This window comes from Antennarius striatus, chromosome 2 (assembly GCF_040054535.1).
Source record: "Antennarius striatus isolate MH-2024 chromosome 2, ASM4005453v1, whole genome shotgun sequence".
Classification (NCBI taxonomy): Eukaryota; Metazoa; Chordata; class Actinopteri; order Lophiiformes; family Antennariidae; genus Antennarius; species Antennarius striatus.
In genome coordinates, this window is record NC_090777.1 from 20,561,783 (window position 1) to 20,588,262 (window position 26,480).

At 40.3% G+C, this 26,480-nt stretch overlaps 3 protein-coding genes and 1 long non-coding RNA gene across 10 annotated transcripts in view; 2 read left to right on the top strand and 2 right to left on the bottom strand.

Annotated features, from left to right (window-relative positions):
- arhgef25a (Rho guanine nucleotide exchange factor (GEF) 25a) overlaps window positions 1-3,541 on the bottom strand; it is a 43,974-nt gene extending 40,433 nt beyond the window's left edge. For both annotated transcript variants that reach the window (XM_068331783.1, XM_068331776.1), the window contains exons 1-2: window positions 2,950-3,541; window positions 2,142-2,280 (exon numbers count right to left, since the gene is read on the bottom strand). In XM_068331783.1, coding sequence (XP_068187884.1) covers window positions 2,142-2,280; window positions 2,950-3,045 — 235 coding nt within the window. In that variant the 5' untranslated portion in view covers window positions 3,046-3,541. The remainder of the gene's footprint in view (window positions 1-2,141; window positions 2,281-2,949) is intronic.
- Window positions 3,542-3,797: 256 nt separating this feature from the next.
- On the top strand, window positions 3,798-13,086 carry ankrd33aa (ankyrin repeat domain 33Aa). Of its 2 annotated transcripts, XM_068340352.1 has the most exons (6): window positions 3,798-3,888; window positions 4,118-4,302; window positions 9,902-10,186; window positions 10,274-10,403; window positions 10,497-10,637; window positions 11,118-13,086. In XM_068340352.1, the coding sequence occupies exons 3-6, from the start codon at window positions 9,929-9,931 to the stop codon at window positions 11,942-11,944; spliced, it is 1,356 nt and encodes a 451-aa protein (XP_068196453.1). In that variant the 5' UTR covers window positions 3,798-3,888; window positions 4,118-4,302; window positions 9,902-9,928; the 3' UTR covers window positions 11,945-13,086. The 2 variants fall into 2 exon arrangements, with proteins under 2 accessions (XP_068196453.1, XP_068196462.1); XM_068340361.1 differs by lacking the exons at window positions 3,798-3,888; window positions 4,118-4,302 and adding an exon at window positions 8,684-8,779.
- Window positions 13,087-15,118: 2,032 nt separating this feature from the next.
- acvrl1 (activin A receptor like type 1) lies at window positions 15,119-26,480 on the top strand. Of its 5 annotated transcripts, none has more exons than XM_068328085.1 (11): window positions 15,119-15,353; window positions 15,452-15,696; window positions 21,106-21,177; window positions 22,452-22,688; window positions 23,063-23,268; window positions 23,362-23,461; window positions 23,541-23,687; window positions 23,795-24,070; window positions 24,175-24,372; window positions 25,163-25,293; window positions 26,216-26,480. In XM_068328085.1, exons 3-11 carry the CDS (start codon window positions 21,108-21,110, stop codon window positions 26,360-26,362), a joined length of 1,512 nt encoding a protein of 503 aa, XP_068184186.1. In that variant the 5' UTR covers window positions 15,119-15,353; window positions 15,452-15,696; window positions 21,106-21,107; the 3' UTR covers window positions 26,363-26,480. The 5 variants fall into 5 exon arrangements, with proteins under 5 accessions (XP_068184186.1, XP_068184194.1, XP_068184176.1 ...); XM_068328093.1 differs by having other exon boundaries at window positions 15,468-15,696; XM_068328075.1 differs by having other exon boundaries at window positions 15,119-15,696.
- On the bottom strand, window positions 16,754-20,683 carry LOC137604158 (uncharacterized). The gene is made up of 2 exons (XR_011037388.1): window positions 20,502-20,683; window positions 16,754-16,928 (listed from the first exon to the last, which is right to left on the bottom strand). It is a non-coding gene; the product is annotated as an uncharacterized lncRNA (long non-coding RNA).

Consider the following 26,480-nt stretch of genomic DNA (forward strand, 5'->3'; position numbering starts at 1 on the left):
AAACCTCTCAAAACTATTTAAATCATGAAAATTTTGGAAGAATCAGCATGAACTTATTCTGTGCTTTTAGTATATATAGTTGTACTCTTTGAACTACAAGCAGAACACGGGTAGCCCTCAACCCACAAACACAATTGGTTCAGAGAGGCTGGTCATAAGCTGAATGGTTTGTAAATCGTTATTTATTACCGTAAATGTTGAACTATAATCGCCATTTCAGGTCATTTAAATGCCATATTACTACTTTACAGTTTTATTCCCTAAGACTTACCAGAAACAATTACCGTATATAAAAACAACACACAATGAAATAAAATGCTGTTGTACTGTAATGTAACTTTTACATCTCTACCTCTGCATAGTCATTTTCACCTTGGGGTGTAGAGGCTAAGCCACGGTTTAAGCCACTGAGATATTCCACCACACTTACATGAATGAATGACGCGCTGATGCGCTTCCTTGTAGTCAAAAGTCTGACACTTCACTTTATGCTTTGTAATTGTTTTATTTCCAGTAAGTTTTTCCATTAACTCGACCAATATTTAACATCAAATAGCAAAACATTCGGTGGAATTTAATGGTCAAAAAACTGTTAATGCTTCTGGGCAGAAACCTAACCTGGCAAACTTTGGTTCCTAGATCATTTAGCTCCTATTGGGGAACACAAACGTTGCTCACAAAAGTCCCCATGCACATAAATACATTGTGCGTTCACTTCCTCTTCAGAAGTTCACAAAAATGTGGATAAAAGAAGGACAAAATAGTGAGGAAACTGTTCACTTGGTCTTTGCTGAGTTATGTGAAATCTTCATCTATGGAGTGTTAATGTTACGCTGCTCAACGGGGGTCTACAGCAGTCCGATATAGCGGCGCAAAGTTGTTTGTATCTACAAATGTTCATAAGTCAGATGTGTGTATTATGAGTACTTCCTGTATTTAATCAAAGTAACTCTAAAAAAATATCAATAGTTAATATTACTACTTGATATTTTGTAGTTCCTAATATTCTTAAGCGTTGATAAAAAAAAAAAAATTCATTTATATAATAAAATTATTTCTTATGATATTTTCTAAAGGGTGATTTCAATATAGTTGCGTCATACGGAGACAAGCTAAATTAAAATACTTCTCTTTCTTTTGTGCTCTGACCTACTACTGTACCTTGTTGATGTTGTGATTTACTTTTTTGGTCTTGTGTTTCAATGATTTTCCTTCCAATTTTACGTCCAGAGGAAATTAAGCTACACAAAAACAGGTGAGCAAAGAACCTCGCCTGGAAACAGAAAAAACAATGTTCCTTTTGATCATCACCTTCCTGGATATGCATTTCTCTGCCCTGATAAGCATCGCTAACTGCTTCCTCTGGCTTCACTCACATTTCTTATGTAGACCATGAAGAGTTGTACATGTCAGATAGCCTAGTGGTCCAGACACATAGTACATACTATCAAATCCCCATGTATACGCACACACTCTCTCTGTAACCCAAACCCAGATCCAACGACAAAGCTGCTTTTGTTTCATTCCACTCAAGTAAAATGTCCATGCACGCAATCCTTTCAAAGCAAAATCAGAATAAGTGTAACCAAACAGTGTTGGGGCAGGAAGGGAGGGAGGTATCCAAATATGTTTTCTAGGCCCATCTGGAAAGTGTTGTATGTGTATACACAAAACAGTCCACACAAGAACTCTTTCCCTCACACACATGCTTATGTATGGTACATTACAGTAAAGGAATTTTCTGCTATCAGTGCTAACAGAGGATACAGATGATGGAGTCTTATATGACAAAATTGCCATCATTTATTTCCAATCTGATGCTTTGAGGTTATTACCGCAAAATGACCATTATCAGATACGACACATGGGACTACAGCCTGCAGATGAGAAATCATCTCTGTAGATCAACAGTAGCACAGATTGGAGCAGAGAATTTCTCATAGACTTGAGCAGTGGGTGGCTGATTTAAACGCTGCTGGTTTGAAATGTGAGACAAGAGTAAAAACTGCGTCTGGAAGTTTGCGTTTCGGTGAGTCTTTAAGCTTTGACTGGTTTGGCGAGGACCGGTGTTTGGACTTGCATTGTAGATACGGGGTCATGAAATGGTCTGTCACGCTCAGTGCAGCCCTTTCAGGTTTTACCTGTTCTTTCTTTCCACTCTGGATTTTCTGTCACTGTGGCCTGCTGCTCCCAATCCAGACCCTCTGGCTCCCACTGGCTTTGCATTGGCCCCTTGTCCTCCTCGCTTGATAGGAGGTCCACATCATCCCCCTCCGAGACCTACACAAACAGATGCATTTGTCAGCAGCAGACCTGTGTTCTTGGAGGAAGTTTTGGTCAGATTGTACAGAATTAATCATAGTGCCATGGACTGACTCTTTTCTAGTCTCTACATTGGTTTTAGCTTTTTCCCCCACAATAAATGAAGTAAAAATGCAAAATAAATAATTTGCCACAAAGCTTTTGATAAGCATATCTGAGATTGCATATTTTAAAGTTTAAACTCAGCAACTCCAGTGTATAGGATAATAGAAGCAAGCGAAGTTACTAGTATAAAGGAAAAACGCAGGGGAGGAAAAAAAAACAGGAAAAGGGAGAAGGAAAAAAGTAAAGAAAATTGCCTGGTTGCGGTACATTGCATTAGAACTGCATGAGTTGTGATCTAATCACCACTAATCTGTTTCCTGTTTCTCTGACATATCCAACATTCTTTCCAAGCACTGTATAGACCGATTCCTCCATTCTGCTCGTCTGGCTTGGCTATTTTAGGTTAATAACTATAGAGATAACATAAAACAAACTTGGTATGTAACAGTGTCATAAGGTGGACATCGAGCCCTTCAACCACAGAAAACATTTCCATTTGTTTCCATGGCTTTCAATTCGAGTTTGTCCTCTTATGCTTTTAAATAAACTGCCAGTAAATACACAGACCAATCCACAACTTACCCACTGCTGATTGGGCATGGCCACAGAGGTAAGCACGTCAGCCATGGCCCCCAACATCTGGTCAGTACGTCCCTGATTCTTCTGCAGTGCCTTCATTCTTCCCCAGTGCCCAACAACTGTCTCAAAATGATTTTCTGTTGCGGTTGTGACCTTTGATCTCCAGCTCTGAAAGTCTTTCCCTCTGTGTCTTCAGCGTGTCCTGTCCGTCTGTTTTCTGCTCCTCCAGCTCCTCTTTCAGTCTGCACCGTGCCACCGTTTGGAGCTGAGCCACCACAGCTCGTCTTGGTCTACCCAGACACACAGGAAACCTCATGCATATGAATAATTAATCCCAGGGGGGAGGGGTGTCTCTGTTTGGACCTGGGAACATAATCTTGGACAGTAGCATGGGGTCTCTTCCCTTTTTGTCCCTCTGTTGGTTACCTCGATTCAGACACAGGTGAGCCGACTTGAGGCGTCTCCATCACTGGCTCTCCTCGGAATTTTTTGGGCCCTCCTGTTCAAAGTTATCGTCATCTTCTCTGTCATCCTCCTTCGTAAGGAGTCTCTTGTGGATGTTTATCTCTGTGTTGATCCTCTCCTGTCCTTCTGTCTGAGTATGGGACTGGTGAGACATGACTGAAGGACTGAACACATTGTTGAAATCCTCCTTTCTTGTTGCTCATTGGCTATGAAGGAGCCACCCCCTTGTCAAACCTCTCCTCCTTGGATTATTCTGTCTCCTCTGTCATTTTTTCCTTTTGTCTTTACTAGTTGGATTATAGTCCCATCTCAAACAATCCCCATCTCTTCTATCGCTCTCTCTCTCTCTCTTGCTCTCTCTCTTATGTGTTTTATTTTAATAAGGCAGCTGAAACAGTCTATTCATCTTTGCCCAAGTCTCAGGCAGTGACACATGGATTGTGTGAACTCGAGAGCGGCGGGGCAGCCCCAAATAAGGTATGAACACACAGCCCATGAGGCTCAACGGTTCCAAAAACTGTCATTGATGGCACACACATCTCACACTACTTCCAGCTGCGAATTAACTGAACAAGTATCCTTTGTTTTTGACTGTTTGAAAGATTATTAGCTAATAGTTGGACTGTTAATAACTCTGAGCCTCTCCCAAAATAACAGCAGTTTTGTGTACATGTGTGCTTCTTTTCCTTTCATCTTTTCCCTTCAGGGGTCGCCACAGCGAATCAATTGCCTCCATCTAACCCTGTCTTCTGCATCCCCTTCTCTCACACCAACTACCTTCATGTCCTCTTTCACAACATCTTCGACCAACAGTAGTCCAATTTCCACCGGCACCCTGTAGGTCAACAGCACCGATGGCAGTCATTGGTAACCCGGGCCTCAACAGATCCGGTATGGAAGTCATAGGTTTGATTCGGCAAAAGTTTTACGCTGGATGCCCTCATGATGCAACCCTCTGTATTTATCCGGGCTTGGGACCGGCACAATAATACACTGGCTCGTGTCCTCTTGCGGCTACATTTTTGTGTACATGTGTGCGTTATGCAAAAAATAGTTTTGACGCCAAATTTTAGTACTCATTTTAACAGCCAAAGTGAACATTCAGGCTTTAAGTCTGTGTGATCAGGTGCTTTTCAGTATAAATGTCAATACCATCCCATAAAGAAAATTAAGCAACTACTTTGTGACTATTTTTTATTTTTATGTAAATAAATTGTATGAATACTTTTTTAAACACAAGACAAACCTGATTCTGCAACATGATGATGAAGATGGAGAAGAAACAATAGGCATTTACAGTCGCCATACAAGAACAAATACAATAAACACATTTTAAAAAAAGCATTGGCCAACATGAATGCAAAATGTCCTCATCGGTGAGTTTGTGTTTAAGTCAAACTAACAATTGCACCTTTAACTATTTTACACAGGTATAGTTGGGAAGTCATTAGTTCCACTGTTATTTGGTCAAAAATCCAACAATTATGAGTGTATGACACATTACCCCATAATAAAAATCATCAAAATCATTGCAATTCATCCCAAGAGGAAGTTGAATTTCTGTACCAAATTCAATAATCATTTATGCAGTGGGAATCACAGTCTCTTAGGAATTCAAGACAACAAAGTCCAAAAATACAAATTTTAACCCATTTTTTATATTTAAACGTGATTAAAGGCAAACCTATTATCATCAGCTGGAATAGCATTACTGTACTATTGTTTTTATGAATGTGTGACTGCTTAAGATTTCTAATAGCAGAGACAATGAGAAACCTATTTTCATTAGAGTGCTTTTGGATGTGAAAAACTTAAGGTCCTCACTGTTTCTCTGTTCACAGACATAATTTTGAATGACTAAACATGTACGTTCGGTAGTGATAGAAAACCACTTTGTGTTCATTAAATCAAGAAGGAGTTTCTAATAAATGAAAACACAAATACTGTAGTGAGCTGGCATCTCGTCCGGGGTATACCCCGGCTCTCGTCTGTAGCAATCTCCAGATATGCTCCAGCAGACCCATGACCCACAAGGTGGATAAGCTGCTGAAGATGAGAACATGAATGGATTGATGGATGGATGGATGGATGGATGGGTGGATGGATGGATGGATGGATGGATGGAAAATACTGCTTTAGTAAAATACAGATCTTACAACACAAATTGTTGAATTAACAAAACACAATTTACTGAGAAAATGAACAATAAAATTGTTTCATTAAAAATAAGAAAGTAAGATCATACTTTTAAAGTGTATTAGATTACTTGCATGATTCAACATATTGTGTAGCAACTGTTCCATATGATTGTGACTGTTAATCTCCCTCTTTCAAATCCAGCATGCAGGATTTACACTTATTTACATTCCTCTCTGCAGCTTTCTCTTTTCCTAGATTATGTACTGTATTCGTAAGAAGCTCTTACAGTGAGGGAGTTCACAGGTACAGCTTTATATCAGGGCTTCATTCATGAAGCCATTGTTACCAGACAGAACAGATGCTGCAAATGCTAAATGTGGAGCTGAATATGCTGCTACTACTGTCAATAACCACAATGTTCAATCTCATCACTCACGCTGTGGACACATCAGAATGATTTCTGCTATACCAACACATCAGAAGGTGAAGAATATTAGCCTGTGAACACCCTCAATTGATTATAATGCACACAGCTGACCTGTAGTCACTTTTGCATTTTTAGATTTTAGCATTGTGGACACATTTACTGTCAGTAAAGTTCATTCGTTCATTCATCTTCTTCTTTCATCTTCTTCCGCTTTTGCTGGTCACGGTTTGCTGGATCATATCCCAGCGGACATACAGGTGAGAGGTGGGGTATACTTCGGGCGGTACGCTGGTGCACCGTAAAGCCACATGAAAGATGATATATTTGGTCTGTTTCACTGCTGGGACACCTGTCACATCTCTCTCTCTCCGTCTCATTCTCAGGCATCTCGCAGTTATAGATTTGTTTTGGTCCTTGTCCTCACCCAGCACTAACTGAAACCATAGGGATTTCCCTCTTGACACTCTGTAGAAAAGGTTGCACTATTTTACTGTTTACAATTTCTTCAAAGTGCACAATTTGAGTCAAAGTAAAAACACTATCCCATCGTAAAATTCTTTGCAAATCCTCTTCTTGCCTTTCATATACAGATCTAACAGTTTGGTTATTGCTTCCTTCCATTCACCTGCTTTCCTTGAGGTTTTCTGATGCTTTCCATTGACCGGCAGAGCAGGGTGGATTCTAACGTGTAGCCAAATAGCTGGAAATAATAAAACAGATGCTCTTAGAGTCTGGGCAAAGTGCTGGTAAGACCAGCCCTGGTGAGACGGCCAACAATCTAATATTAGTTGAGCACATGGCTGTCTTTAGAATCAGTCACTTAAGTGCTACGCTGAGTTCATTGCTTCCCAAGCTCCTTTCCAAGTCCTTTAGCTCTACCACTGACCTCTGCTGGGTACACTGGTGTCTGGGGAGAAGCTGGGCTGCCTTTTGCAGCGAAGAGCAAATGTCTGTGTGGAATTTGTAGGATAGGAGGAAAATAACCCTGACCCTAAAAGGACAGTTTAAGTACCATCAGGAGGTGGGAATCAGGGGAGAATTTACTTCAGCTCATACATCAGATTAGTAACCGTTTTTAAAATCTATTGGATTTACTTGGACATTGCAGCTAAGGCTTCACAGAAAAACACAGGCATGCTGTTAAGGGATGCTGTGCTGCCCTCATCTGGTAAAGCTATTAGACCATTCTTACATTTCTAAAAAGGATAGAGGAAAACACTCACACCACCACCCCACCCTGTTCAGCCAGACTAACTTCCCTTTCCTCTGTACTTCTTCCGATCAACCTCTTTTTGTTTTGACCTTTCACAGACTGTAAATATCTGGCCCTATCATTCCTTTTTACCCCCCACCTCTTCCTGTGCTTCATATCGGGACAGAGTCGAGGTCTACCCCAGGTTTTTGTGTCTAAACATAACGTTTTTTTCAAATAATGACTCAATGTGCTCTTATGGTTCTGTTCAGACGGCTAACATCCTAAGTGGCCGTTTCTGATAGGGAAGTGGGTTTAGTGTGACTGTTCTGTTGGAAACGTGTTTGTTTTAGTTGGGTGTGCCACCAACGCGTGTCTACAGGTTAACTCTTCAGGTTAACAGATATAATTCTCATAGTCTTTTTCAGTCAAGACAGGGCTCTACAATAATAAACATCTGAGATTTAAAAAAGAATTAACTGTTCTGATATAATGCATTAAATTAAAATTTAAGGTGTAGCTTATTGTAACTTGCAGGGGATGTGTCCTGATGAAGATGTAATGGCTATTTTAAACTTGAGCTGTCTGGATATATTCTTGAAATCTGCCACATGGGGCTTGTTTAGAAGCAGTGCATTACGCAGTCTCTCCCGAGGGGGGCAGTCTATACCCCTTAAAAAAAGGAAAAATGAAAACAGACCAACTGTTGCACAACAAAGGCTGCATTCAAACACACAACGTCACAGGTTGGTCCACCTGGATCGATTAATCCAGGTCTATTCATAGGCACCTTGAGACTGATACTGTTAATAAACCTGTCGTCATGTTATTTTTTTATCCCCATTTAAGCATCTGTATAGGTGTACAATAAGTTGTGTATGTGTGTGTGTGTGCTCGGGTCTTGAATTTGTGTGCACAAATTGTTCTTATGTTTTCATGTGTGCTAACGCTGTCATGGGAATAATAACCATCTTTTCCCTAGACAGACACCATGGTTATTTGGTGTCCCAGAAAACTGCATTTACATGGAAAAGCACACTCATTCTCCAGGGCACTCTGGAATTATTCAGACAAGGAGTAATACATCAGTAAATCAGATTTGAGAGACTTAGTCTTCATGATTATTTTGCAGTGTTGGTGTGGACAGCTCGAGAGGTTTGCTCTGACACAACACACAGACAGCAAAGAGCTGTGGATGGTCAGATACCAAGAAAGCTGTGGTTTACAAGTGATTGAGAAAGGAGAAAGAGAATAGGCTATTTTAGCAGACTGTAAGGAGAGACAGAATGGATATACATCCATTCTCCTAATCCTTAAATCTTCTTTAATCAGGATGAGAGGGAGACAGAGCATGTTGCCTGACTTAGAACAGGAGAGTCTATGTTGGAACCTTGATGGATGGGCATCTGATGAAGCAACCTAACTGGACAGCAGGAGAGATGGAGGCATGAAAGGCACTTAGCTGCCATCGGTTTGGGAAATTTAAAGTTACATATCCACCGACGGCCATCAGGAGGACTGGTATTCCAGTATATGAGAATGTAATAACCACTAAAGGCAAGACACTGAAAAAAAGGAGAGGTGTTAACCTATGGCTGGATTGTTTTAGGGTGAGACTTTGATCGTTATTATTTGCTATAGCAAAAATATACACACTTATCCTATTTAGTGTGTGTTATATATGAGTTCCCTTAAGGTCTACAGATCTATTTTATGCTAACTTGAAATGGTAGCAGCATTAGTATTTAAATTTGAATTGATGTAAAATTCAACATATGAGGACATCTAGGTGCCAAAAACAACATTCACTTTTAATATACCTACTGTAAACCAGGGCTTTGAACCGGTGCATGGAACGAAAACAAAAACCAGAAACTTTTTTGTATTTTGCCAGGAACGAAAACAAAACCAAAAACTTAATGTTTTCTAAAGTTATGGAACAAAAGCGGTTATTAAAAATAATGGTAACCTGTTAATAACGGTCTCTTTCATTATTTGAAGAAAATATCTGACCTCATGTTTCACTTCCTATCAGTCACTCAATGCTGAGTTCCCTGGACTCTGCTCTGAAACTTTGATACTTAAAAGCTTTGAAACTTTGTTGGCATTATAAGCTGCCGCAACTTCTCTGTCTCCCTCTGATTCTTCATCCTCTGAACTGTAACTGGATCAGTGCTGTTGTTCTGTTTACTGTAGGGACAAAGCTACATTATGTAAACTAATTGCCTTATTTGCCAATTTAAAGTCCTAAAGCTACAGTACCTACCTATTTATAGTTACAAGGAACGTTATTAACCAATTTGGGAAATATATCTTTTGTTCTGACCGGTGCAGGAACATCAATTGTTGGTTGTAACATAAAACCGGAAACGTTATAATACTGTTACTGTTCGGGAAGGAACCACGTGGCAAGAAATTCTGGTTCAAAGCCCTGCTGTAAACGCATATGTCCGCAAATTTCTTACATGTAACAAATACTTTTCACAAGCCGAACAATCTTCTGTTCTTTATTTTCTGGCTGAATGTCGGAGTTCATTGGGGACGTGTTTGGAAATATTGGTATTCAAATTAGAGGAACTGTCTGTTGTTTGTTTAATTTAAATAACCAGTAATGCAGGATTTGCCTCACTTCGTGTCCACAAGGTTTCATTATACTAAGCCAAGCCTTCAACTGCACTGTTTTTTGGTAAACAGCAACGCTTAACTTTTCCTTATTCCTGCTCAACTCTCAGGTTTGATCCCAGGCAGAAGGAGTTGCAATGGCCACTGCAGATTATGACCCCAACCTCGGCAGTGGCCCATCTGAGGACTCAGATATCCTCCTGGATGATTCCGACTGTGATAGTTTACATTCCGATGACTCAATGCTTCCTGAATATGAAAAACCTGAAAATAATTTGGAACCACCCAAAACGCTGTATGAGGCCTGTGCAAAGAATGACCCCACGTCCCTGAGGAAGATGCTGGAAAGAGGAGTCGATAAAGATGAGGCCATGGAGCTGGACATCAATGGCAGAGTGAGAAGGATTTATTGTTTCTTTTAACAGTCTCTGAAATACAAAAAACAACTTTTAAAAGACTTTTTTTAAACTTCTTTCTGTCAGAACGGGCTGATGGTGGCTGTGGGCAAGGGATTCATAGACATTGTCACAGTTTTGCATGTTTGTCCATTAATTGACATCAATCATCAAGATTTGGATGGCAACACTGCCCTGATGATCGCTGCTCAGGCAGGTAGGGCCAATAAATTTACAGCACTTTAAATCAGGGTCTGTGGTCTCATGTCAGTCTTGCCATATTAACATATTGTTGCTCTTTTCTAATCAGGCTTCATCACCATTCTTAACTACATAATCAACTACTACTCTGGTGTGGACACCGAGGTCAGGGATCCTCGTGGCTTCACAGCTCTCATCAAAGCAGGCCTGCAGGGCCGAGAAGAGTGTGTGTCTGCCTTGATTATGCATGGTATGTTGACTACATGAGACCATATGAACTCCTTACATCACCACAGACTCTCAACCATGGCACATTTTTTAGGATTTGTGAGGAAACCAAAATTTGCAGTTACAATCATTTGCTATAATGTTATCAGCTGAAAATTTACCAAAAACTATAAGTGTTGAAGGGACACCATTATAAGAATGTTACTAAAATCAACCACATGCTTTTCAACATTCAGTTATGTCAGAGGCAGATTCAAAAAGGCTGTTATCAAGAAATATCTACAGGTAATCATGTCATGAGTAGAAAACAAATACATCTCCAGGGTTTTTGAATTTCTTGGGAGTACCTACTTTGGCTGCTCGTCTACTTCTTAAGTGACCACATGATGGTGTTGTTTCATTATGTTGAAGGACCAAGGGATATCTTATACATCCCTCATCACCACATGATTATTAAGTTGTTCCCTTGACTTCAGAGTTTTCTCACATTTTCATGTTGCAGGTGCAGATATTAATGCAACAGATCTCGTCCAAAAGAGAGGTCTAAAGGATTGGATCCTCAGAACTGGAGGTTTTGAGACTCTCAAAAGACTACACCGCCTGCAGGCTCATGCAGTTCCTGAGCAGTTCTGTGAAAGCTACATTCCAGAGTGGCCTGAACTGAAACACTTGGTAGCAAAGGCCACCACCTCCAAAACAACCAGCCAGAAGTTGAGGGAGCGCTTAAGAGACAGTCTTTCATTCAGTTTCCCTCAAGACCCTCAAGACAATGGGGTTATGGACCATATGGTAAGGATGACCACAAGCATCCATAGCCCCCTAATAGCTACTGGTTGCCATCCTCTCTGTCCCAGCAGCCCACCAAAGATTGGAAAGCGAAGATTTGCTGTCCCTGAACTGATTGAAAAGTACGGCAACAAAATCTTGGAGGACAGCACAGTGTCCCACAGCAAAGACTCCACCGCCTCAGCTTCTCCCGCTTCTGCCTCAGTAGCCTCTGTTTTGCTGACCTCCCGCCGCCAGGATCCAGACCACAGAGAAAGCATGGCACCAGGTGGCACCAGGAGTGTTTTTCCTCGCGACTTCGCACATAGAAACAGCATTTTCCCCTCAGGCGGTATTCCTAAAATTGAAGTGACAAAATCTACAGAACCCACTCCAAAGAAGGAAAAGAAGAAGAAAAGGCAACAAGGCTACCTGGAGCCTCCGGTCTGGAAGTACAAGGAGGCAAGGGAAGAAAAAAAGAGAGAGAGGATAGAACAGCAGAAAAAAGAAAAACAGCGCCAGAAAAAATTTAAAGGGTCCAAACTTTCACTAAGCAAAAAATGAAACTATTATTCTCAGGACATTTCACTGTGACAGCATCATGCACGCAGAATAAGCTTTTTATTACCCTCCTAGGACCTGGCAGTATAATGTCCTTGTATTTGGTCACCAGGCCCCTGTAGAGAAAAATTTAGTATTGTGGTCTAGACTACCCAAAATGTGATGTCCACATATGTGGACGCCAGGTCTATAGTGATTCTGAAGCCAGCATTAATAGAATGAGTAGGAACACACATTTGGAAATGACAAAGTTGGAAGATTTTACCAGCCTGCAGAATATGAACAGCAATGGACCTGTGTGCCACTGTGGTATTCAACTTCCAGATAGCCAAAGAAAAAGCAAAGTGGAGTCAGCAACCTAACTCTTGTGGGATTAAATGTATTATTCTTTTTTTATTATAAATTTGTAATATTAAGCCTCAAGATTATAATTCTGAAAGTCAAAGGGAATTAATTGAACCAATCAAATTAGTTTCCTTGTAAAGCTTTAGACTTTTCTGAACACAACATGCAGCAGTTACCAGATACCACATAGAACTCCCTATTGTACACAATGTTATTCAGGAAGACTTTTGGGTGATAATAATTTGGATGATTTATTTTGTACATCTATCAGAAGAATTTAAATATGCTCTGTGTAGATTAAAATAATTGCTAAAACATCAACACAAACGTACTGATTCAAGATCTATAAATGTCGTGCTACACAACTAAATATAATGTGCAATATATGTATGTGTTGTATTATTTGTCTGAAATACCAGTTCATGTAATAATTGAGGGATCATTACATGCCGCTTCAAAGCGGTAATGTATTGTAATTGTCAGCGTTTGTGTATTTGTCCGTTCGTTCGTTTTTCTTTCGTCCGTTCGTATGTCCACCAAATGTCTTCGCAACCGTTGCAGATAGAAAGATGAAACAAAAACGCATTACTCGGGCAGCAAAGGGGATGATCTTACTCACACTGGCCTCCATTATGCACTAGTCTATGCACGAGTCAGGTACTACTTTCAGGGTACCCTGACCTACTTTCAGGGTAGGTCAGGGTAAGTCGCGGGATGTTGCAGTTTCTGACTGCCTTGTTTTTTGTTTGTTTTTCTGTCCTCACATTAAGGAAAGAGACTCAGGTTTTTTTATAGGTTGACAAAGTGTATGTTTGCATGCAAGTTTGGAATAAATTGAATTCATTCATTGATTCATTCATCTTCCAAACCACTTTACCCACTGTAGCGGTTCACGGGGAGCTGGAGCCTATCCCAACTGTCTTAGGGCATGAGGCGGGGCAAATTCCGGGCGCGACGCCAGTGCACCGCGGAGCCACACAAAGACAGACAACCATGCTTGCTCACACTCACACACTATGGTCAATTTGGAACCGGCCAATTAAGCTGAAGTGCATGTTTTTAGAGATGGGAGGAGCCTTATTGAAGTTAAGTTTTTCTTCACTGTACTGAAGATTTGAAGACTTTTAACCAATGTTAATATAACATTTCATTAGCTGGGATGCCTGTGACAGAAGAGTCTCTTGTTTGGCACGTTGCCTTGGTTAGTCCACAGTACATTTGCTTTGAGCTTCTTGGCTAAACCTATTATTTTCTGTCTGGAGTCGCTGGGGATGAATTTAGAACTCTGAATGTTATGTACGACATTGTGGCTATTAGCTTTTAATGACAGTAACATTACAGTGGCTGTTTTGATGCGTTTAAGAAAGTTCCTTTGACTGAAAACATGCTGCAGCTGGTCATTTCAGGACTGACATGTTGTTATTTTATATTTTCAGGATTGTGGTTCATTTCCTCCACAGAAAAAAATTTAAACCCTTCAGACGTCATTCAAACTGCAGACACATATTCTTATATGGTTGAAATGCTCTGAAACAACGAGAACAGCTTTTTAAAAAGGCCCCGCCACATGACCTTATGTGCCTTGCTTCATGTTGTACACCGCTAAAATATTCACAATTTAAGTACTGTCTGAGTGGGAGTAAAACAAGTCTCTTTATCACTGTTTTTCTTTTTGGAGAAACTGACATTATGGCAAAAAATCTGATGAAGCAATATCACATTTCCCACTCCTGCAGATTACACAATAAATGGCGGCTTCTAAGTAAATCCCTTAAGGGAGTAGAACTAAATGTATCTTTGAATCACCAGTAAAAAAAAAACCTAATTTATTTAAAAACAAAGAACAGTTTACTGTCTTCTGCATGACAGCTGATGTGAGCGATTCCAGCTGTTTACTCAGCCAAAGGCCAAAAAATTTGAGATTATAGAGCCTGAGAATGACAAGAGGAATTTATATTAGAGACATGAAGACATCCCTCTCTCTGGGCATGCTGAATGAACTCTTTTCACAGAGCAGAATCTGTTCAGCATCCAAGGGACAACTGGATTTTCCACCATTTCGACAACACATGGATTAGCATTTAGGCTTTTTCTTATTTATTGTCGCTTTCCGTGGATAAATCACCTTTTTTTGTTCACAATCCACCCAATAAGGAGAATTTATTTGTGTTTACTTCAAATTAAGATTTTATATTAATTTGAAGCCTGATTTTATGGCATTTAAATGGTTCATTATGCAACTTACACATGCAAAATCCATCAGTGTACACCAGTGCTGTAAGAAAGTAGGACACGTCCTCTATCTGTCAGGTAGAGGAGCTATAATTGATATATTAACAACAGTAGTTTATTAAATTATTTTGTCAGCTCATTTTTTAAACTTATTTGAATCCAACTTTTCTTTTTTGTTGACGGTCACTACTCTGTTTCCACAAATGGAAACTTATGGTATTCATCATGTTTAACTTTTGAAACAACATTATTCCATAGAGCAGATTTATTGTTACATTCAAAGGCACTTTTATATTGTACTTCTTAAAATGTCCAGAGAGAATGTTCAAGTTAATCATGGCTGATAATATTCAGCAAAAAGGAATCATTGGCCTCTGAAATGATGGAAGATAGAACTAAAGAATAAATTAGACATGCTTTTTTTCCCCTCGTTACTCAGTAGTGTTGTGGTATCATGGAGTCTTTGAAGTACATTCCTGTCAGTGCAGTGCAGACATCAGTCCACAAGGGAAAGGGGAAAATGAGAGATTTAGTGGGCAACAGGAAAACCGCTATGAGAGCACATTCCAGGCAGAGCGCAGTCTGTACGGGACATTTGGGCGTGGGACAAAACTGTAAACTTTTTTTAAAGTATGTAATCTCGTCTTTGGATCGGGAAAATTGACCACAAAAAAAAAAAAAGCATGCTCTTACTCAGATTAATGGGAGTGGACTAACACGGAGCATTGAGCTGGGAAGGAAGCGTCCTGCTGGATGGATCGTGTCGGTTTATCAGCGCTGATTTGGGCCAAGATGAGATAGAGAACAGCCCGCGGTTAGTTACTCGTTTTTGGAGGTGCTTTTTTTTTTTTATCTACTTGTTTTCACACTCACAGACATTCCCTCGTCATTCCAAGGAGGGAGTAGTTCATTTATTTTATTAACTTTTTTTAGTTTCTTTTTGGATCAGAGACAGCGAACGTTTCCAAAAAAAAAGGGACGGACGGTTGTCACCGCGGCAGGAGAGGATGTGAACTCCTTGGGTGACACATGAGCCTACGGTCAGTGACGACCTCCAGCCTTCAAATGGACCCACTGGTGTTTTAAACCCACGTCTATCCTACACGATAACATTTCACGCTACTTCTGATATGGGAGACAAGCGGCGACTGTTAAGTTAAGCGGCGATCAGAATACAGGTAAGAGAAACACAACTTTTTTATGCAACTCTTTGTGTTTTCATTGTAATCTAATATGTGATTGGAATTGACTCAGTTTAAACCGTGAGTGTCACGTGACCTTTGACCGCACATCACCACGTGTTTCCAGGTGTGAGGCAACAAGTGCAAGGAAGTCCTCTACCTGAGCCAGCTGGCAGAGCGGTAGTCCAAATTGAAAAGCATTTAGAAAAGGACATTGTGCAACTTTGTCGTCAAGGTGATGGTGATCATCTTCTGGGTCTGATCACCATGAATTAATGCCACATTTATTGAATCCTATATAATGAAAAAAAGAGGGATGTAAATAAATTTAAAGCATACTCATCAGGTACTTTACTATGTTTGAAGTGTTTAACTTGTGTGTGAATCTTCTCATTTCTGTTCCACTACATTCTCCAGGCAAATAGTGAGGGAGCTGGTTTTCAATTCCTCTCTGTTTTTATTTGGTACAAGTATAGATAGAAATGAATGGATGAAGCTAGGAAATAATGGTTAACAAGCAAAGAGCAATTTGAATGTGCTTGAAGTCATTAAGAAGCTCTGTTACTATTACAGACAGTACTGTAATCAGGTAACAAGGGAGCATTCACTTGTTTGCTTATTAACTCTAAAATTAATAAATATTCCCGTGAGAATTCTTAAATAGGAAGTAAAACATTCTTTTGGTTTATGTATCTAAGTAAAGTTTAAAAAGTTAAGAAATAATGCAGTGATGGAATACTTTAATGTTGTGGTAATAAATATTATTAATAATGACAACAGTTCTCTGTAAAGCACTTATTAAAGTCTATGCTGCAAAGTTCAAAAATAGACACAAGGTTTAAGTATACACAAATGTATAACTAAAAGGTTAGCATAAAGAATAATAGAGAAATAAAAAGTAAGAACCATGAACCATTAAAATACACTAAAAGACAAAGATAAAATCTTAAAACAACAGCTGCAAGAATTTAGACAATACAGTCCAATAAAAGTACAGGATAATCTAATAAAGGAAAGGAAAAGACCTGCAAACATGACATACAAACAAGTGAGCAAGTCTTTAAAGACATCTTTATTAGTGTTTTAAAAAATAACTGCTTCAAAATGCTGGAGATCTTCTGACAGCTGGTTCCACAGCTTCTAGGTTCCGCAGAATATCTTAACTCTAAAGACTCCATCCCTTTCAGTCTGCAAACATCAAATGGGAGCAGCCAGGTTCCTACCTGAAACTGCATAATTAAAACATTCAAATAAATATAAACATATAAATAGGCAGCAAGCTAGAGTCCTTGCAACTGGAGCATTATATTATCTTTCAAAGACGTGAATAATAGCTTGAGGGCCATTAGAAAATGAACATAGATAATAATAATAATCTGGTACCATCAATTTCTTTGCACCTGCTTCACTTTAACTGATAATTGTCCAGGTGAGAATTGATGTTTTGATAAATATGATCAGAAAAATTATTTAAAAAATCTCTGTTTTGTGTGAATGTAGTTTGGGAAAGCTTTAAGTCATCGATATTTTGATATCATTCCTCATCGAGGCACCTTGAGGATATAACTGTGTATCATTTTCATGGCAATGGAATATTAAGTCTCTATCATGTCTGGCCAAGAATATACTTATATATATATACCCAGCATTGATCCGTGGGATACTAATGAGAAAAGGAAGGCACGGTCACTAATAGACTTAATCATTCAGTGGTCTGAGCTGTGACTGATATCAAATATTTATTATCCAATTATTCAATATCTTATACAACAAACCCAATATTTAATGACCTTTGTCTCTTTTAAGGATTCATAAAGATATTTAGAAATGAGTCTTCAAATGGTTCCAACATTAACCTGCGGCGTAAACATCAAAGCATCAGTATAATAATTAATAATTTAACTATTCTGAAATAGTATCACTGATCTGGGGTAATCGGCTAAATAGGAGTAATGCTTCACACTTTAAGCAGTACATGTAGTACATGCTGTGTGTTTTTATGAAATATTTAAAATGCGGGGCTCTTAAGAGAAGGGAGTAAAGGATCTGAATGCCTCCTGCACTTTTGACCTGCACTGTGTGGCAAGATCTTTCATCACAATGAGGGGAAAAGTTCATTTCTCATAAAATTTTCCAGAAGTCGGACATTTCTGCTTGTTTCTGCTTTATGCGTCTACTGTAGTTCATGATGAAGTCACATGGGCTCATTCCTGATGGGTGTTGTTGGTCCATGATTGTGTGTCACTCATACATTCCCAAACCTTTTCCACTTTGATACATTTGTTCCTTAACTTGCATGTACGCAAAGACGAGAATACATGCACAAACCTGAGGTATATTTGTCCTTTTCTTTCATGCAGTCATCATTAGTTTGCATGTGAGAGCATGCTGACAGCAGCAGAGCTGTAAAGCCTACCAAACCAAGGTTTGCTTATGAAAAGATAGATCAGTCTGTCACAGCGACCAGCAGACTGTCGCAATCTGTGAGTCACGGATTTAGAGTTTTCCCACTTAAAACATACACAGAACAAAAGGCCTAAATGAGCAAGTCAGTTATTATAAGAGTTGAGTGGATTGTAGTTTTGCCATTTCAACTAAACGACAACTGCTTTCATTGTTAAACACTTAATGTTACTTTGCAAGAGACATAGTAATAGGGCTGTTCTGCACAGTGAGGCCCCAGTGGGGTGGCTGTAGGAGGTCTGTGTTTTGCTATGTCTCCGCCATCTACCACTGCAACCACACAGTCATCCAGATGGAATGAGAGATCTGCCTCCCTTAGTCAAAGCTCTGTAGATCAGAGGAAGAGATGACGATGGATCTTTTCCCCTTGGGTCACACGGGTGTAGTTTTGGACAAAATGGAAACGAACAGGAGAGGAAATGTTTGGAGTCTAAAGTCAGGATGCCCATGATGAAGGGTGTGATTACGGCTCTCTCCTGTGTTGGGACAAGTGGATGATAAAAAATAACTGAAGAATTTTGAAAAACTCCTTCAGAAGTTTATTCAGTTGGGGATATTTATTTTGGATATTCTTCCTCAGGACCCAAAGATTAGCAAACGCTGACTTGTAGGCTGCACGACACAGGAAGTTTTCTTTTCTTTTATGTGAAAAAGCACATTTGTGGTTTTTAGTGAATTATCGTTGTTAAGCTGGGGCATGGCAGCTAACCTACATGAGAGGAAGGTAGATATCTTATCAGACATCACTTTTTTCATGTAAACACAAAAACATAACATATCAGAGGTTTCATATTTGAAGTTTTAATCGACATGGAATATTCCACTAAAAACATGCTGTCATTTCTCATTTTCAAGACAAACAGCTATATTCTCGACATAGATGAAACTTTCGTTCCTGTGGTTTTTCTTCTGACATGTAGCATGAGTAATAAAATACATCTAGCCATGTGCATCATAACTGAAGGAGGATATCCGTAGTTTTGTGACGACAAGTTCAAGTTTTGCTGGCAGATGTGTGCTACTATTCTCACAAGGTTGACATAAGGTAGGTTAACCATTGCTGTTATTATAAGAAAATATTATGATGATATGACATTATTATACCCATTTTATAAAGCACCTTTCGATTTTATTTTGCTTGTGGATTGGTCTACATATACATAGAATTTCCATCTCATATTATTGTGGTATATAAATATTTGTTAAGTGTAAATTTGTAGAAATATCTGACTGGTGTGCTCCAGTTATTGGAATCCATTCATTTACATTACGATCCACATCAAGAACTACAAGAACTTGTAACAGGCAAGTAAATCATATTTTCAGATCCAGATTCCTTCAAGTCAGAGCCATTTATAATACACACAATCCAGCAGCCACTGGATTGGGGTGAAAGGGTTACATGCCAGACACCAGACTAACTGTCGGGTATGGGTATCATCCCAACATTGGCTAAAGAACAGCTACCACTGAGGATATTTTTCAAAATGATGAATACAAACTCACATTTTGACAATGATTTAAATGTACTGTATGCCAAAGTAAAAGTTGGACAGTCTGATTCTGTATTTTTCTTTGTCGTTCCAGCCATAGTAGGCTTAGTGCAGTTAGTTTACACTTTCAAAAAAGCTTGATTATGACAGGACAGCAAGCCAGTCAGAAGACTCTCAGTAAATCTCATTTGGTTGCATTTGGTTCACTTCCTGTGTCTTCCCCACCATGAATGACGACAGATGGATGTAAATAACATCATCTGTGTGTGTCCATCCATCCATCTGTCTTTACATCGCGTGTTACTAATTTTAAACCTTGTACAACCAAGGACTGAAGAATTGCCTTTTGCTTTTTGTTGAGTTTTAAAAAATGTATGATTTCATTACCGTGGTTACATTTTTATGATGATTTGTTCAAATAATAGTACATATTTTTCCACAAAGCACTCAATGTAGCAACCAAGTATGGAAGTGTTTTTACATTAATTAATTTGGGGGGGTTTTTTTCATTCTGTGTATGAGATTTTTTATAGATTAGAGACCTGCTCAATGCTTTTTTTCATGAAGATTTATGTGCATACCTCCCTACTGCCTTTTGCTTTTTGAAAAATATAATCAAATCTTTTATTACTGTCTTTGTTAAATAGTTTTTTAGAATATTTTTGATTGTATTATACTGTGTTGAGATGACTAATGGCAAAAAATTGTTTGGAATCTAAATCCTGCAGACAACGTAAGAAAATCAGGACTTAATGCTTATTTAAGGTTAAACAGCTGCATCTGTTTAGGATTCTTTAGTCATCTTTCAATAGTATTTTACCCTAAGTATAGCAACTTTACACTCACCTCAGTGCAGTTAACTTGCAGAATGTGCTTCAGTAATGAGAAAGACTGAATTGTGCATGACAGGCCTCCTGCTTGCGTGACCCTCAGCAATGTAGCTCCAAACAATGGGCAGACCTAAGTTCCGCCGGTCAGCCGGGTGGGGCCACTCAATAGCAGGAAGCGTAGCCATCAATATTTACTCTGTGAGCGGGGCAGTCGAGGAGTCGACAGGCTTGGAGCCAGGGTAACTCTAAAAGTCTCGGCACACATACACAAACACTCTGGAGTGCTGTTACAGCCTCCTTCCCCTCAGCCCCCATATTCCCACCCAATGCAATTATAACACAGCCAGACAGGCTGGGCCCTGGGACTGTTGTTTTTGACCTCATTGCTTCCTTTGCTAAAGAGCTTAGTCTTTAATCGCCGCTCAAATCCTTACAGACACCACTGTTATGTTAATGTCTGTACATGACAATCAATTCGTAGATAAAATGTCAGGAAAGTGGCTAATTTTTCCATAATGTCCCAAGGTAAGCATCATATTCCTCATTATGACAGCTCCTAATGAAGAGACAACACTAATCCTATCAGCATCATTTGGTGATCATTTCTTTCTATTTCACAGAGATGGGAAGCTCTGCTCTGATCACAGTGTTACTAGCCGGGGCGCTTCTGTCAGTCTCTGCTATCCAGGCAGGTGAGTTCATGATCAGATGAGGAAATATGTAAGGAGTACACTTTGATTGACATAATGAAAAGTCCATTAAAGGAATGTTGATGCTCACACTAAATCAGAAGACTTTGGTACAATGCAGTGACGAGTTTTCACCTTAGCACCTTTTTTCATTCTTCACCACCCCATAGACAGTGTGGATCAGTCTCACGGTTCTTACCAACCCTCCGGTGTAAAACAGTAGGCAGCTCTTACCGACAAGCTCAGACAGGCAGAGTGAATGCCACCTTGGAATGAAATGCACAGTCAAAGTAAATGTGTGAGTGGGGAAGTATCCATGGACCAAACCTCAGGTAGAAAAGACTCAACAAATAGTAGATTTTCATTTGATCAAAAACGTTTCTGTCTTCTGTCTGGGTCCTCCTGCCTTCCAGTGGTCAAAAATTACGTAATGCAATGTGATTTTGAATCTGTTGTGAATTTGTGATTTTCTTTCTGCAGAGTCTTGTTTCATATAGAAAGTGAATATTTAACACAGAACTTACATAACTCAGTCAAACACTCAGTAGTTTATAATTACAAATCAAAAATGTCTCCCCTGGTAAAACATTTAGCTTCTCTCATCAAAGTGATGCCTAGTGGCTGCCAGGAAATGCTGCTCACATGCAGTATGTCTCTGTATTACCACTAGAACTTCCTTTTTAGGAAAATAGGGTTTTACAGGCTGATAAACTATCATGAACGGTTTGTCTGTGGTTCATGGTTTTAACAATTATTTATAGTGTGATGTATTTAACATTCCCCAAACGAATCACACTTGATAGGTTCTTATGGGCAATTATATGAAAATGCGTTTATCTAATTTTGTCTCATTGTATGGGCGGCACGGTGGCGCAGTGGGTAGCGCTGTCGCTTCACAACACGGCGGACCCGGGTTCGAGTCCTGCTCTGTGTGGAGTTCGCATGCTCTCCCCGTGTCTGCGTGGGTTCTCTCCGGGTTCTCCAGCTTCCCCCCACCTCCAAAAGCATGCGCTTCAGGTTGATTGGCCGTTCCAAATTGCCCGTAGGAATGAGTGTGTGTGTGTGTGTGCATGATTGTATGTCTTTGTGTGTGGCTCTGCGGTGCACTGGTGTCATGCCCGGAGTGTCCCCCGCCTCACGCCCTATGCCGCCGAGATAGGCTCCGGCTCCCCGTGACCTGCTGCTGCGGATATAGCGGTGGTAATCTGAAGATGACTGACTGACTGTCTGATTGTATGCTCACACGTGTTACATTTGTGTCCTTCCTTGTACTTCAGACTCCAAAGATGATGAGAAGTTGCTGTGTACATGTGAGAATGACAAAGGCACATGTGTGAATCGAACTTGCAGAGGCGACATCTGTTTCTACACCTGGGTGCACGGCAGAGAGGAAAGGGGCTGTTTCTCCGCATCCTATTACAGGGAGCAGTGCTTCACCTCCTTTGAACGCTTCTTTGTCTCCTGCTGCAAAGAGAATTATTGCAATACCTTCACCACACCACCTACAAATATCAGTCAGTACCCAAAGCCTTTGTTTTATCTGTAGTTCTTTACATCACATCTGTCATTTTTAAGATTCACTCTGGTACAGAGTCTCTCTATTGCTATTTGGTCCTCTTAGGCCCAGCCGTCAGCGCAGATCCTACAAGATTTTGTGCTTTGTTCAGGTAGTAACTGCTTCCCCCCTGTGGTCACACAGAGTTAATACATGCTGTGTGGCTTCCCATTTTTGGATCTCATGATTCCACAGACAGTTGGGTTACTGAGAGTTTGCCTTAAACTAAAGGAAAGTAGAGTATAAATCTCTCCACCTCAGTGTATTGTAATGTTCTCAGGTGGTTTCACAAACATTAACATGTGTTGTGCCTCAATGTTTCTGTGTGTCCAGATGGAGAAACAACAACAACACCCCCAGAACCCAGCAGTCCAGAGCTGTGGATCACAGTTTCTCTGCTGCTGCTAATCACGACTGCCAGTGTGATTGGCTTGGGGCTGTTCCTACGCTTTCGACACACACAATGCAGACTGAGAAATGCTGAAGACCATGATGTCACCATGCTCAAGGTCCCTAATGAAGACGACCCCACATATGGTGTAAGATGCAATTGATATGTGACTCAGCGCTGTCATAATATGCCTGATATTTGCTTTTATAAAGGGTTTTCTTCATTTCCATCTCTTTTTCAGGATATCTTTGATGAGTTTTGTACATCAGGGAGTGGAACAGGGCTGCCATATCTTGTCCAAAGGACTATGGCAAGACAGATATCGCTTGTCGAATGTGTTGGTTAGTCTCCTTCCTCGCTTGAGCAGCTCTTCCTCCACAAGAGTAATTTTCTGGTGTGTAATTATGTTGCTATTTGCAGGTAAAGGCAGGTATGGGGAGGTGTGGAGGGGGACGTGGATGGGGGAGAGCGTAGCTGTCAAAATCTTCTCCTCTAGGGATGAGCAGTCCTGGTTCAGAGAAACAGAGATTTACAACACAGTGCAGCTGCGGCATGACAACATACTGGGTACGGCATCAGATTTTTCTTTATAAACCATTCAGCCAATGCAACTGGTGAAAGTGTAGCATCACTTCAAACAACAATGAAATAACATTCTTCTAATCTGATTTTAGGTTTCATAGCCTCGGATATGACATCAAAGAATTCCAGTACTCAGCTGTGGCTCGTCACCCACTTCCATGAGCTGGGCTCACTTTACGACTTCCTGCAGTACAACAGCTTGGAGCCTGAGGCGTGCTTGAGAATGTGCCTGTCTGTAGCCTGTGGCTTGGTTCATCTCCACACTGAGATAGTCAGCTCCCAGGAAAAGCCAGCTATTGCCCACCGAGATCTGAAGAGTCGAAACATTCTGGTTAAGCGGAACAGACAGTGCTGCATCGCTGACCTCGGTGAGGGCTTTCCGCTTCACTAGATGTTTCCACCCTCTGCTCACAGTTACAGTAATTGATATACTGAGACATTTTTGTATCTGTGCTCTATGTCTGATTTCAAGGTTTGGCTGTCATTCACTCCCAGTCCCACGACTATCTCGATGTGGGCAACAACCCTCGTGTGGGGACAAAACGCTACATGGCCCCTGAGGTGCTGGATGAGACTATTCGCATGGACATCTTTGAATCCTACAAGCAAACTGATATCTGGGCACTGGGTCTGGTCTTCTGGGAAATTACCCGTAGGACTATAGTCAATGGTAATATGACCACGTCCCATTTAAATGCAGTACCTTCACAGTCATTTGCAGAGATATTTTAGTTTTTAGCTCTTCAAATGAATCTGTGGATCTTTTATGAGTTGCTCTGGAACTCATCCACTCGAACACATCATGTTGAAATTAACTTTCTTTGTCCTGCATGCCTTGGCTCTGGTTGCGTATACAGTTGATCCCATGTCTCTCAGCACTCCAGTGTTTTTGCAGTCTGTGTCTGTCTCTCCTATCCTCTCTCATGATTAGCACCACAGTAATTATAAACAGTCTTATCTGGTGTCAGCACTCGCTCATGCATAGTCCAGATGCCTGTGTGCACACTCTGTAGCTGCAAGCACAGGCATCGAACTGCGCTCACACTCGTGCACAAACACATTTAGCTCAGATGGATAGACTTTCATAACTATGCCTTTGCATGTGTTCACACACCACGTACACATTCAGCAGGCCTTACAGAGCTCCATCCTCACACTGTCTTCTGGGAATTTTTATCTTTTTCTTGATTCATTGTTTAGTCATACATGCCTTACAAATCCTCAACTATAGTCTATCTCTCCATGGAGAAAAATGTGTTTTAAAATGTTTTCTGCCCATGAGGCTTAAAATAAGTTTGCTCATGATAATTAAATTAAACATTACAGATTTTCACTTGATCATAACACAGTTAACGTCAGGTGCTGGTTGGGGTTCTTCTGCTCAACTGGTGATGAACCGTCAGGTGGAAACTTGCTTGCTTTGTTTTGTTTTGTTTTACTTTGGGATTTCTTTTTTTTAGGAATCGTGGAAGAGTACCGTCCTCCCTTCTTTGACCTGGTGCCTTTAGATCCCAGCTTTGAGGAGATGAAGAAGGTGGTGTGTGTGGACCATCAGAGGCCTATTCTTCACAACAGGCTCCATTCCCATCCAGTAAGCCATTTGACAACACTGACCCACACAAAACACACAAAAACAAAAACACCAACACACACAAGCAGACACAATGTAATTATATTTCCCAGGGCTGCAAAAAAGATTTTCACAACTTCTGAAGATGAGTCCTACAGACGAGCTGAGACACATCATCTGTGACTTCTTCTGTTGTCATTGACTGTTGTTGTTCTTGCAACATATGATATTGTTTCTTGATCTAGTCAGACCCCAGTGTGTTTCCCAGTATCATTCTTCTTCTCGGTAGAGTGAACACCTTTGAGCAGTTACTTCCCTGTGAATGGTCAACATCCCATTTCCGAAGGCTCACTGTCAGTTTTGCCTGCCTTGCCCTTTGGACTCTCCCATGAACTCCTACTACTCACTTCCTTTTGGACTTTGGAGCAGTAATCATGTTTGGCCAAAGCAGAATAGATGTCATCCTGTCCGGAATGTGAAGCTCCTTGCCCAGTTCTTCTTCACGTTGCCAGCTGCTGGCAGTGGTGAGGATCCTGGATTGCTCAGGGTTGTAGGTGGGGCCTCTCTCCAAGAAAGTGAATTTCTATGGATTATGATAACCCTTACTGGAGTTAATGGACAAGGTTACACGCAACATCTGCCGTAAGAAATCAGTTATGGCTCCAGCAATGGGAACCATTCCAAAGCACTTTTATCCAGCTTCTTCCAGAGAAAGGAAAAAGGATATCTTACTTTATCTCCAAATGTACGGGTTAAATCTTTGGCCCCCCACCAAAATTCTTAAATTCACATCTTTTCATGATAACACATAAGCAATCAGATTTTATTGTGCCTATAAGGCACACTAAAACAAATGAATAAGTTCAGGGTCTATTGTTCATATTAAAAACTACAGCGATGTGTTGCCCATGTGGTGCTTGACATTGGTCCCCATCTGTTGTAGATCCTGTCAGCCATTGTGAAGATCATGAGAGAGTGTTGGTACCAGAGCCCACAAGCCCGCCTCACTGCCCTGCGGGTGAGGAAGACGCTTTCCAAACTGGACCATGACAGCGACATCAGCATTGAAAAACTCAAACAAGATGTCTAGGATGAGCACCACAATGAAACGTGGACAGAAGATTGAAAATACCAAAAGGGCTTTTATACCACTTTCCTGAGCGATGCAAATGATTAGTACATGTTTATTAACTCACACAGTCACTGCT

Excerpts from the sequence above, each read along its gene's own strand:
- ankrd33aa (XM_068340352.1), top strand. The coding sequence starts at position 9,929 with ATGGCCACTGCAGATTATGACCCCAACCTCGGCAGTGGCCCATCTGAG. Across the intron at positions 10,187-10,273 it reads AGCTGGACATCAATGGCAGA|AACGGGCTGATGGTGGCTGT; the intron begins GTGAGAAGGATT and ends TCTTTCTGTCAG. Across the intron at positions 10,638-11,117 it reads GTCTGCCTTGATTATGCATG|GTGCAGATATTAATGCAACA; the intron begins GTATGTTGACTA and ends TTCATGTTGCAG.
- acvrl1 (XM_068328068.1), top strand. Across the intron at positions 23,269-23,361 it reads AAGACGACCCCACATATGGT|GATATCTTTGATGAGTTTTG; the intron begins GTAAGATGCAAT and ends TCTCTTTTTCAG. Across the intron at positions 25,294-26,215 it reads ACAGGCTCCATTCCCATCCA|ATCCTGTCAGCCATTGTGAA; the intron begins GTAAGCCATTTG and ends CATCTGTTGTAG.